Raw genomic sequence first — 12,953 nt, 5'->3', positions numbered from 1 at the left:
AAAAAAGTTACAAAGCTGGACCCTGAAGCTTAAATTCTTAGCAACCAAGCCAAATTTCCTGTGACGGACTCCCAGCTGTCTCCCCGTGCAGGCAGTGGGATGTGGGGAGGGGCTGACATCATTCCAGGTTGACTGGCCCACTTCATCTCTGTCTTCCTTACTTCAGGAAAGCTTGTGGGCTGCGCCATCATCCATGTCAACGGAGACAGCCCAGAGGAAGTAGTGCGTGCCACCCGGCTGGCTTTTGAATACCAGCGCCGATTCCGCAAGGATGTGATTGTTGATTTACTGTGCTACAGGCAGTGGGGCCACAATGAGCTGGATGAGCCTTTCTTCACCAACCCGGTCATGTACAAAATCATCAGGTCTGATTAAAAACCTTCATTTTACATGCTCTCTCTCCCCCGTAGCAACTGCATTATCATCGTCTTTAATAGATACTCTCAGGGAGTGAGACCAACTTCCCTGGTTTGCCTAAGACATGGAATTCTGAAGGCTAACATTGGAACAATGCTTAGAAAAATGGGATGGTCACACTGGGGGTCTCCCCATGTTCTTCAAACTCCATGTGTTTCCTCTTTGGCCAGAGGGTGGGCAACTTAACAACTCATTTAGCAGGTGGGGAGTCCTAGGTGGGAGGGCTTTAGGCAAGGCCTTGCCAGAAGCTACTTAGTAGGACATTGGCATGGTCAGAAATAGAACCTCCAGAATTCTCCTCTGTGAACTGGAGATCTGCTTTGTGCCCTGGCGAGAGGTAACACCAGGGATTTTAGTGAAGGTTTAGGACTATGCTATCTGGTAAGGAAGCCACTAGCCATTAAGAAGCTATTGAACACTTGAAATGCAGCCATTCCTGATAGAGATAAGCCTTAACTATACTGTACACACCAGATACCGAAAACTTGGCATATCAGGTATAACATAAAATGTCAAAAGTTTTAATACCAATACTGAAATGACAATGTTGGGTATATGTTGACTTAAATAAAATAATTGTTAAAATTAATTCCACTGTTTGGTTTTACCTTTTCCAACATGACTGTCAGAAAATTTTAAATTACACAGGTGACTTACGTTGCATTCCTGTTGGGCAGTGCTGACTCAGCAGGTTAATGTGATGGAGAGGGAACATGTTATGTAGAATATTCCTTTCCTGGGTACTAGAAAGTACCTGCTCTTCTATTTTCTCAAGCAGAGCAATAAACGTGACACTTGACATACCTTACTGTTCACAGGTAGCAGGACACTGCTCTGGGAAGAACAAAACAGGTTTCTCATTTAGCACTGAACTTAGCAGTCCAGTGACTCAATGTGACTCAGGGCTCCATTTAAAAAAATCTATCTTGCCAGACTCTCTTTTGTCAGGATTAAATATGATAATATATATAAATAGACTTTATATAAAGTCTTATACAAATGTAGAATGGCCTTTTATTGTCGTTGCAATGTTCAGATGCAGATTATTAGAGTAACCCGAAACAGTTGATAGCAATTTTGGGTTCAGTATATTTTGAAATAAAAGGGGTGCTGAATGGGTGATAATGTGGGTCTGTCGAGAAGTTACCAATTCATTGCACAAGTCTACTAATTATTTCTATCTGGATGTCCATGAAAGTTTATAAAGATAATGTTGTGGTGCAGTCATTAAGCCACTGCTTGTGATACCAGCATCCCAAATCAGAGGCTGGTTTGAGTCCTGGCTACTCAGCTTCCAATCCAGCTCCCTGCTAACATGCCTGGGAAAGAGTGGAAGATGGCTCAAGTACTTGGGCCCCTGCCACATAGGTTGGAGACCAGGATGGAGTTCCTGGCTCCTGGCCGTGGTCTGGCCAGCCATGGGTGTTGTGGCTATTTGGAGAGTGAACCAGCAGATGGAAGATCTCTCTCCCTTTGAATCACCCTCTCTCTCTGTCACTCTATCTTTCAAGTCAGTCAATCACTCCATCAGTCTTTAAGCCTGAAAGAAAGTGTATAAAGATAAATTTGTTTCTCTTTTGCTTGCCTGCAAGAGGTTTGTTCACATGACTGCCTTTGCTTAATTAATTTCATTTCTTTTATTTATCTGTGTTTTTTTTAATTAACTTATTTAGGTGAAAGTCGAATAATGTATGATTGACTAGTTTTTCTAAAAAGATTTATTTATTTGTTTATTTATTTATTTGAAAGTCAGAGTGTGTGTGTGTGAGAGAGAGAGAGAGAGTGAGCGAGCTAGGTCTTCCACCCACTGGTTCACTGCCCAGATGGCCACAAAGGCTGGGGCTGGGCCATGTAAAAGCCAGGATCCAGGAATTTCTTTCAGGTCTTCCACTTGGGTGCAGGGGCTCAAACACATGGACCATTTTCTGCTGCTTTTCCGAGGCTATTAGCTAGACTAAAAGTAGAGTGATCAGGACAGGAACGAGTGCCCATATGGGATACTGGTGTCTCAGGCAGTAGCTTTACCAACTATGTCACAATGCCAGCCCCTAAAACTGACTATATTAGAGTGGACATTTATCTATCACATTCACAATGTTGTGCAACCACCACCTGTTTTAATTCCAAAACATTTCCTGAGTGCCTTTTTATAGTGCTGCCATTCTAGCAAGGCCTTTGACAATGACTATATTTCCTCTTAGATTTTTTTTTTACACATCAGTTTGAATTTTTTTCCTCTTTTATTTCTTGGGCAGAGCCCGAAAGAGCATCCCTGACACCTATGCAGAGCACCTGATTGCCAGTGGACTCATGACCCAGGAGGAGGTGTCTGAAATAAAAGCCTCTTACTACGCCAAGCTAAATGACCACTTAACTAACATGACCCACTACAGCCCCCCAGCCACCCACCTGCAGGCCCACTGGCAGGGCCTGGTTCAGCCCGAAGCTTGCATCACCACCTGGAATACAGGTCTGCCCGTGGACCTCCTGCAGTTTGTCGGCATGAAGTCTGTGGAGGTCCCAAAGGAACTGCAGATGCACAGCCACCTTCTAAAGACCTATGTCCAGGTGGGGAGCGTGCAAGTCGCCGGCCACTGCTTTACTTCTTGCTCAGCAAAGGAACCAATGTTGGTCTGGTCTTTTCCATAGGCTGATTGATTTGCTAAATACTCACTGCACATGAGTAGGTTCTAGGAACTGAGCCTAGTGGTGTCTTACTATTGACATTCGGTTAACTCAGATTTTCTCCATTTGTTTCTTTCTTTATGTTAATATAATACATATGCATGGAATAATGCATGTTGTACAAAAGACAGAAATACACAAATGTCTGGTTTGGTCTTATCCATCAGTGAGCAGAAAGCGTTTTAATTCTTTCAAGTAGCTCAAATAAAAGAAACAAAAATAGCACACGTACCCTAAACGTGATCATTTATACCCTTAAACATGTTGAGGCTTTTCCTATTATTTTTATTTTTTAAGATCTATTCATTTATTTTGAAAGACTGAGCAATAGAGAGATAGAGAGAGAAGGAGAGATCTTCCATCTGCTGGATCACTCCCCAAATGGCCACAACAGCCATGGTTGGGCCAGGCCAAAGTCAGAGGAGTCCAGACCTCCATCCAGGTCCCCACATGAGTGGCAAGGATCCAGGTAATCTGGCCATCCTCTGCTGCTTTCCAGGCTCATTAGCAGGGAGCTGGACTGGAAGCAGAGCAGCCTGGACTGAAAACAGTACATAGCGGGGTGATAGAGGATGCAGGCATTGCAGGTGGTGGCTTGACCGTGGGCAGCTTAATCCTCTGCAGCACGATGGCAGCACCCCATTCTCAACAGCAGAATGCCAGACCATCCTGATTGGCCGGGTGTTGGGGTTTTCTGACACATGAAGCTTTCCGCGCTAGCATAGGAGAACAAAATATTAAAGGTATTTATCTTCCTTAAGCTTATATGAAATAACTTTGCCTTCTGAATTATTTTTAAAAAGTTTTGCAGGCATTGTGGCCTGGTGGGTCATGTCACTGACTGTGATGCCAGCATCCCAAATGAGTGATGGTTCCTGTCCTGGCTGCTCCACCTCTCATCCAGCTCCCTGCTAATGGCCTGGGAAATGCAGCAGAAGATGGTCCAAGCTACTTGGGCTCCTGCCACCCATGTAGGAGACCCAGATGAAGCTCCTGGCTCCTGGTTTCCACCTGGGCCAGCCCTGGCCATTGCGGCCATTTTGGGGAGTGAACCAGTGAATGAAAGCTCTCTCTCTGTCTCTGTCTCTCTCTCTTCATCTCCCTCTCTCTCTCTCTCTTCTTCTCTCTCTGTTATTTTGCCTTTCAAATAAATAAGTAAATCTTTTTAAAAAAGGAAAAGAAACATAATATGGTTCCCTATGAATCCCTCCCTGATTCCATCTTCCATCTCTCCACAGAGGACACCCAAAGTGCACCTGCTTTGCCTGTTTGAAAACTGCACATAATACCTATTGTACTCTAATGTATCTGTCTGTGCTTCCTATTCAGCATCGGGTCGTTGACACTTACCCTTGATGCATTCCATATCTTGACCTCAGCATGGAAAAACATACGGCCTCTGAAAAGTTTCCTTTTTCCTCCCCCTCGGTCTCACAGTCCAGAATGGAGAAAGTGATGAGCGGAACGAATTTAGACTGGGCCACAGCGGAAGCTCTGGCCCTGGGCTCCTTACTTGCTCAAGGTACGCAGTTTCTGTTTAGCCACACAGCTCACAGGGAATGCTGAAAATGACATTGGTTCCATGTGGCCTCTGCTGCTTTTCTTGAACTGTAGCTACCTCTTGTCATTTTCATCAGCAACGGAGTTCTAGAACCTGCTACCTGTCCTTACTGATGCTGTTATATGATTGTAGAATAGGTCAGCCTTCCTCAGGGCATCAACTCTAGGGCAGTTGTACCAATATACAAAGGGCTATGTGCCGGGTATATTGAAAAGGTGTTTTTACCTAAATATTATAGGGCATGTGATGACTAATTTTTTTTTAGATTTATTTTATTTATTTGAAAGGCACAGTGACGGGGGCGAGGGCTGTTTCAGGGGGAGAAGAAGAGAGGAAAGGGAGTGAAAAAGAGCTACTGATCTTTCATCTCCTGGTTAACTCCCCAGTGGCTGCATCAGCTGGGGCTGGGTCAAGACAAAGCCAAGAGCCCAGAACTTCGTTTGGGTTTCCCACTTGGATGTCAGGGGCCCAAATGCTTGGGCCAGCTTCAGCTTTCTTCCCAGGAGCATTAGGAGGGAACTGAGTTGGAAGTGGAGCAGCCAGGACTCACTGGCACTCTGAAACGCGATGTAAGCATCACAAGTGGCTACTTAACCTGCTGCACCACGGCGCCAACATCAAGTGATGACTCTTCTGTGTTTTAAGATTTTATTTTATGTATCTGAAAGGCAGAGTTACAGAGAAGAGACACAGAGATCTTTCATCTGCTGGTTCACTCTACAAATGGCCACAATGGCTGGGGCTGGACTAGATGGAAGCCAGGAGCCTGGTACTTTGTCTAGGTCTCCCACGTGGGTGGCAGGGACCCAAGCCCATGTTCCACTGCTTTCGAAGGTGCATTAGCAGGGTTCTGGATCAGAAATAATGCAGCCAGCACTTGAAACAACACTCTGATAGGGAATGCTGGCATCACAGGCTCACCTTGCTACAGCACAGTGCTGGTCCCAAGTGATGACTATTCTTACACAGTCTCACCTTGACTATAGATTTTTTCAAATCAGAAGTGGAGGAACTGGCACCCATATGGGATGCCGGTATTGCAGGTGGTGGCTTAACACACTATGTCACAATGCCAGCCCCAGCTATAGATTCTTGAATGTAGGCCAGGTATATATGAATAAGGAGAATCTGTTATCCTAATTCTCAGGATGAGATTATGTGTAAGAATTCAGGGTCACCATGCCTTACGATGACGTGGGTTATTCACAGGGATCTGGACTTTTTTTTTTTTTTTTTTCCTGCTTGCTTGCTTTAGGTTTTAATGTCCGTCTGAGTGGTCAAGATGTCGGCCGTGGGACTTTTAGTCAAAGGCATGCAATGGTTGTTTGCCAGGAGACTGACGACACCTACATCCCCCTGAACCACATGGACCCTAACCAGAGGGGCTTCCTAGAGGTAGGCTCCTTCAACCTCCGTTGTGGAAGACTGGTGCTGCTTATGACAGATGTTGCCAACTCTGTGCACTTAGCCTTTTTTTTAAATAAAGAGGTGCTGGATGGGTAGACAGTGTGGGCCCATGTATTTGGAATAGGGGTAACAGGCTGGGGAGCAGACTGGAGCTATTTTACTCGGGCTACTTCTCTGTAAGTATGTAAATGTCCAATGGATGTGCATTTTGTCAGTTCAGAATTGACATTAATATCCATGTAATGTGGTGGTTCATTAACGTTAAAGATGTGGATAATAAGCCAATATTTCTTATATACTAAAACAAAATGCTTCCTGCAGGTTCTCTTATTCCCTGCAGTTTAGTGGGCTTGATGAGTAAATATAACCATGTATGCTGTGTGCAAGTCTCTCTTTTTTTTTTTTTTTTTTTCCGACAGGCAGAGTGGACAGTGAGAGAGAGAGACAGAGAGAGAGGTCTTCCTTTTGCCGTTGGTTCACCCTCCAATGGCTGCCGCAGCCAGCACGCTGCAGCCGGCGCACCACGCTGATCCAAAGCCAGGAGCCAGGTGCTTCTCCTGGTCTCCCATGGGGTGCAGGGCCCAAGAACTTGGGCCATCCTCCACTGCACTCCCTAGCCACAGCAGAGAGCTGGCCTGGAAGAGGAGCAACCGGGACAGAATCCGGTGCCCCGACAGGGACTAGAACCCGGTGTGCCGGCGCCACAAGGTGGAGGATTAGCCTAGTGAGCCGCGGCGCCGGCATGTGTGCAAGTCTCTAGTGTCTTAGGGAAAGGGGCTGAGTCTTCTCATTCTTGTGTCTCCATCAACTAGTATAGTGCCTGGCATGTGATATCTGTGAAATTAACTTACTCTGCAAGACAAGTTGAGGGGTATGTCATCTTCCTTCCTACTCTAGCCATTTGTCTGAACAGAAAGGTTTTTTTTTTTTTTTTTAAAGATGTAATTATTTATTTTATTTGAAAGGCAGAGTTACAGAGAGACAAGGAGAGATCTTCCATCTGCTAATTCACTCCCCAAATGTCTGCAATGGCCAGAGCTGGGCCAGATGGAAGCCAGGAGCTTCTTTCAAGTCTCCCACATGGGGTGACAAGGTCCCAAGCATTTGGGCTACCTTCTGCTTTCCCAGGCACATTAACAGAGAACTGGATTGGAAGTGGAGCAGAATGGGAGCACCCAAATGGGATGCTGGCACTTCAAGTGGCAGTTTGACCCACTATGCCACAGCGCCGGCCCCGAGCATATAGTCTTGAGTTCACTGATCCTCTTATAATAAATTCACTTGGCAAAACCAGTGTTCCAGGAAGACTGAAGGACACTAGTTCGTCTTTTTCTTCAGTTAATTTAAAATCCATCTTTGGTAGCTGGTGTTGTAACATAGCAAGTAAAGCTGCTAGCTGTAACATCAACAACCCATATGGCTACCTGTTTGAATCCTGGCTACTCCACTTCCGATCCAGCTCTCTGCTAATGGCCTAGGAAAAGCAGCAGAGGATGGCCTCCATGTTTGGGCCCCTGCCACCCACATAGGAGATCTGGATGAAGCTCCTGCCTCCCAGCTTCTACCTGGCCCAATGCTGGCTGTTGTCAGGGATGACCCAGCGAATGGAAGCTCTCTGTCTCTCCCTCTCTCTGTGTTACTCTGACTTTCAAATAAATACATTCATTTTTACAAAAAATGTTTATTTACAAATAAAGAAATTCATCTTTACAAAAAAATCAGTCTTTGGATCAAGTCAGACTGATGGACTGCATACTAGAATGTTTAGGGTACCCCACCTCAAATGAGGTTTCTACTGAATTGTGATATGATGGTTATCTTCCATTTTGAATATTGCTATTTATTTGTTTTTAAGATTTATTTATTTATTCGAAAGGCAGAAAGTGAAAGTGGCAGGACTTAGTGGGAGAAGGAGAGAGGAAAGAAGGAACCTTAGCCTAGGTTATCCTCTGGTGTCCTGACTTGGGCAACTGGTGTATGATGATGACGCCCATCCAAATAGAAAGGAGAAGAGGGGCAACAGGCTTAGTAAGGAAAGAAGATGGACTCATATTTGGGCCCTTGACTTTGAGGGGGCTGAATGACATTGAGGTTTCTATCAGGCAACTAGATTTGCATATCTAGAGGTAATAAAGGATTCTGGTCTTGAGACCAGAGAAGTCATGAGGGTGTAACAGCGTTTGAAACCATGGGGTAAGGGCATCTCCCTGGGAGAGCAGGATGAGAAGAGATGCTCAGGAGAAGCGTCCTGGAAGAAGCAACACTGAAGGAATAGCAGAGGCGAAGCATTTCCCAAAGGGAACCCAGGAGGTGGGAGGAAAACTGGGGCTCTCTGTGGCATGGTACTCAAGGAGTTTGTCAAGAGGAAGAATGGCAGGGCCGTTGCACTTAGCCACCAGAAGCTCAAGGGCTGACCTCATGTTGAGCCATTCCTAGGGAATGGTAGCAGCAGAAGGGAGATTGCACTGAGTTAAAGGGCAAACAGGAGGTAAAGAGCTCGGGACTGGTGGGTTAGATTATTCTTTCTAGAAGCTTGGAAAGAAAGGAATGGCTGGGGGACTTTGAGTCGGGGAATATATCTTATTTTGTTTTTAAGCTTTTGATTAGGCATATATGCTGAGGGGAGAAAGCCAATGAGGAGAGATTCAGAAAGGAGGAGTTAGGTGATGGAGCTATGTCCTGTCCTGGGAGAAGCATTCAAGAAGGGATGAGTGGATTCAGAATGAGTGGTGTGTCAGCTTCAGATGGGAAGAGAAATGAGGAAGGACATGAGGACAGGCACAGATGTAAGTAAAGAGAGATCCAACCCTATTTGCAACACATGTAAATCTGAGAAATGTAGTTCTTTTTTTTTTTTTTTTAAGATTTATTTTATTTATTTGAATGACAGAGTTACAGAGAGAGGTAAAGCAAGGGGGTGGGCTTCCATCCACTGATTCACTCACCAAATGACCACAGCCACCAGAGCTGAGCTGATTCAGAGCCAGGAGTCTGGAGCTTTCTCTAGGTCTCCCACCCTGGTGCAGGGGCCCAAGGACTTGGGCCATCTTACACTGCTTTCCTAGGCCATAGCAGAGAGCTGGATCAGAAATAGAGCAGCTGGCCGGCGCTGTGGCTCAATAAGCTAATCCTCAGCCTGCGGTGCCGGCATCCCCGGTTCTAGTCCCGGTCGGATTCTGTCCCGGTTGCCCTCTTCCAGGCCAGCTCTCTGCTGTGGTCCGGGAGTGCAGTGGAGGATGGAGACCCCATGGGAGACCAGGAGAAGCACCTGACTCCTGCCTTCGGATCAGCGCGGTGTACTGGCCGCAGCGTGCTGGCCGCGGCGGCCATTGGAGGGTGAACCAACTGCAAAGGAAGACCTGTCTCTCTCACTTTCCAATTTGCCTGTCAAAAATAAATAAATAAAAAATAATAAAAAAGAAATAGAGCAGCTAGGACTTGAACCAGTGCCCATATGGGATGCTGGCGCTGCAGACCAGGACTTTAACTTGCTGTGCCACAGCGCTGGCTCCTGTACTTCTTTATAATAAAAACTAATGTTGGGGCCAGCGCCATGGCGTGGCAGGTAAAGCTGCCGCCTGCAGTGCCGGCATCTCATATAGGCACTGGATTGAGACCTGGTTGCTCTACTTGCAATCCAGCTCTCTGCTATGGCCTGGGAAAGCAGCAGAAGATGGCCCAAGTCCTTGGGCTCCTGCACCCGCGTGAGAGATCTGGAAGAAGCTCCTAGCTCCTGACTTTAGTTTGGCCCAGCTCCAGCCATTAAAGACATTTGGGGAGTGAACCAGCAAATGGAAGACCTCTCTTTTTTCTTTTTTAAGATTTTATTTATTTATTTGAGAGGTAGAGTTACAGACACTGAAAAGGAGAGACAGAGAGAAAAGTCTTCCTTCCATTGGTTCACTCCCCAAATGGCTGCAATGGCCAGAGCTGAGCTGATCCGAAGCCAGGAGCCAGGAGCTTCCTCTGGATCTTCCACACAGGTGCAGGGGCCCAAGAACTTGGGCCATCTTCTACTGCTTTCCCAGGCCACTGCAGAGAGCTGGATTGGAAGTGGAGCAGCTGAGACTCGAACCGGCACCCATTTCAGACCGGGGCTTTAACCTGCTGCACCACAGCACCGGCCCCTTGGCCTTCTTTTTGTAATCTTTCCCCATTTGTTTTATGATATATAATTCAAAAGCTTATGTGGTCCAGTTTTCCTCTGAGCCCTACAGGTAGGTCACCTGAAAAGTATTTGCCCACTGTCGAAGAAAGTCTTTAATACCCATATGGCAGCCTCTTTTTCTTTCCCTGTCTGTCCCAACTTTCTTCATATGCTCCACTGGCACTGAGCAGTGGCTGTCCTCTCTCAAAGGCCTGTGGTCACGACTGAAAGCCCCACTTCCCTTGGAGAGGTTGGTACCCACGTGATGCCTTGCCTGTGCTGGCTTCTGTCAGGTGTCCCCTTGCACGCCAATCCAGTGTTTCATTCTCTCCCTTGGGATTAGGTGAGCAACAGCCCGCTGTCTGAAGAGGCCGTCCTGGGCTTTGAATATGGAATGAGCATTGAGAGCCCAAAGCTGCTGCCCATCTGGGAGGCTCAGTTTGGCGATTTCTTCAACGGAGCCCAGATCATCTTCGACACGTTCATCTCAGGAGGTTGGTGTCAGTGTGATCGTGAGGGGATGGATGCACAGTCCCGGGCCTCGCAGGCCCAAATGAATAAAAAAGATTCTTGCCACTGCAGGGTCTCTGGAGAGCTGGGGGATCGCCCTGCCAGCCTTCTGGGGGTGGCTGCTAAGGGACAGCCTAATGAGCTGCCAACTGGACGCTTTGCCGCTAGGGATCCCGAGACCAGGCTAGGAAGTGCAGGCAATGGAAACAGTTTGACAGGGTCAGGCAGCAGACCAAGGCATTTCAGACTCTTCTCTTTCTGTTTCCAGGAGAGGCCAAGTGGCTCCTGCAAAGTGGCATTGTCATCCTGCTTCCCCATGGCTACGACGGGGCTGGCCCAGACCACTCATCTTGTCGAATAGAGCGTTTCCTGCAGGTATGTTGAAGGCCTTCTCGGGTCAAAGAGACACTTTGCTGATTGCCAGGTGCTTTGGAACAGAAGTATTTCTTGTACCTAGCTGAAGATGCACCTTAAACTGCAAGACATTGCAGTATGGGAACAAAACAGGTTTAACGCAAGGTTGGGACTCCTTGGAAACCTAGTATGTCTGTTGTGATGGTTTCATGGGTGTACAGCAATCAAAGCATTCACATGGGTCTGTGTTCAGTGGCTTCTGTACCAGGCTGGTCATCAGAATCACAGGGACCAGCTCAGAGCAAATTCTCAGGAGCAGTGAGTATCCAAGAGTCTGTATTTTTATTTATTTTCATTTATTTATTTGAAAGGTGGAGCCACAGAAAGGCAGAGGCAGAGAGAGAGAGATAGATTTTCTATCCAGTGGTTCACTCCCCAAATGGCTGCAATGGCAGGAGCTGTGCTGATCCAAAGCCAGGAGCCAGGAGCCAGGAGCCAGGAGCTTCTTCCAGGTCTCCCACGTGGGTGCAGGAGCTCAAGCACTTGGGCCATCTTCTACTGCTTTCCCAGGTCATAGAAGAGAGCTGGATTGGAAGTGGGGCAGCCATGACATGAACTGGCACCCATATGGGATGCTGGCACCACAGGCAGAAGCTCAGCCTACTATGCCATAGCGCCAGTCCCAGGACACAGGTGTCTTAAATGGCATCTTCCCCCTCCTCCAAAAAGAATGAATTTCATAAGTACAACTTTAGGACTATAGTGATTCTTCCCATCATACCCGCCCTCCCAGCCCCACCCACACCTCACCCCCTCCTCCCTTTACCTTTCCCAGTCCCATTCTCCATTGAGGAAAACAAAAACAAAAACAAAAACAAAAACAAAAACAAAAACAAAAAAACAAACTGTTCCTTGACAGTTAAGACAAGGGCTGTTCAAGCCATTAAATGGCATCTTTACTGCTAGGCTAAGCATCTGCCCTGTTATCATTTTGTGAGAATCATTACAAATTCTCCTTTATCCATATTACTACCTTGTAGTTTATTAAGAAATTAAATATACAGAAAAGTTGAAAAAAATTTAGAGTGAACATTCATATGTCCACCCACCAGATTCCACCATTATTATTTTCCTACACTTGTTTTCTCATTTGTCTCTTCATCTATTATCCCTTATCCATCAATCCATCTTATTTTTTGGTTTATTTCAAAGTAAATGGAAACATCAATACTAATCTCCCAAAATGCTTCAACACCATATCATGAATAGTTTTAGCATATGTGCAGATAAAATATACAAATAGACGAATCATTAGTAGACAGGTAGGTAGATCGATAGATGGATAGTTACGTTGATAGATAATGACGCAGAGAAATAATTTCTGTAAAAATTAGATTACACGGGTCTGGCATTATGGCATAGTGGGTAAAGCTGCTGCCTCTGATACTGGCAACCTATGTGTGTGCTGGTTTCTGACCTGGTTGCTCCACTTCCGATCCAGCTCCTTGCCAACGTGCCTGGGAAAGCAGTGGAAGATGGCTTAAGTTCTTGGGCCCCTGCACCCATGTGGGAGTCCTGGAAGAAGCTCCTGGCTCCTGGCTTTGGCCCAGCCTAGCCCCAGCTGTTGTGGCCATTTGGGAAGTGAACCAGTGGATGGAAGATCTCTCTTTCTCTCTGTCTCTCCTCCTCCTTCCTCTCTCTCTCTCTGTAACTCTGCCTTTCAAATGATCTCATTTTTTTTTTTAAATGAGGTTACAGAAATAAATAGTAGATGAGTTAAAGAAATACATTGAAATATGAAACTACAAATTTTCAAAAGAATATAGGAAATAGGTAGGCAGGGTGTGAAATCTGGGAGGCATCAGTGGACAA

General features: G+C 46.2%; 1 protein-coding gene across 1 annotated transcript in view; it reads left to right on the top strand.

The window, feature by feature from the left end:
• The window catches only part of DHTKD1 (dehydrogenase E1 and transketolase domain containing 1), a 60,542-nt gene that overhangs the window by 32,332 nt on the left and 15,257 nt on the right, over window positions 1-12,953 (top strand). The window contains exons 7-12 of the mRNA XM_002717511.5: window positions 167-365; window positions 2,673-2,985; window positions 4,540-4,624; window positions 5,919-6,058; window positions 10,561-10,711; window positions 10,996-11,102. Of these exons, the coding sequence (XP_002717557.2) occupies window positions 167-365; window positions 2,673-2,985; window positions 4,540-4,624; window positions 5,919-6,058; window positions 10,561-10,711; window positions 10,996-11,102 (995 nt within the window). The remainder of the gene's footprint in view (window positions 1-166; window positions 366-2,672; window positions 2,986-4,539; window positions 4,625-5,918; window positions 6,059-10,560; window positions 10,712-10,995; window positions 11,103-12,953) is intronic.

The sequence above is a fragment of the Oryctolagus cuniculus genome, chromosome 13 (genome assembly GCF_964237555.1).
Source record: "Oryctolagus cuniculus chromosome 13, mOryCun1.1, whole genome shotgun sequence".
NCBI lineage: Eukaryota > Metazoa > Chordata > Mammalia > Lagomorpha > Leporidae > Oryctolagus > Oryctolagus cuniculus.
This window is presented reverse-complemented; position numbering and strand designations above follow the sequence as displayed.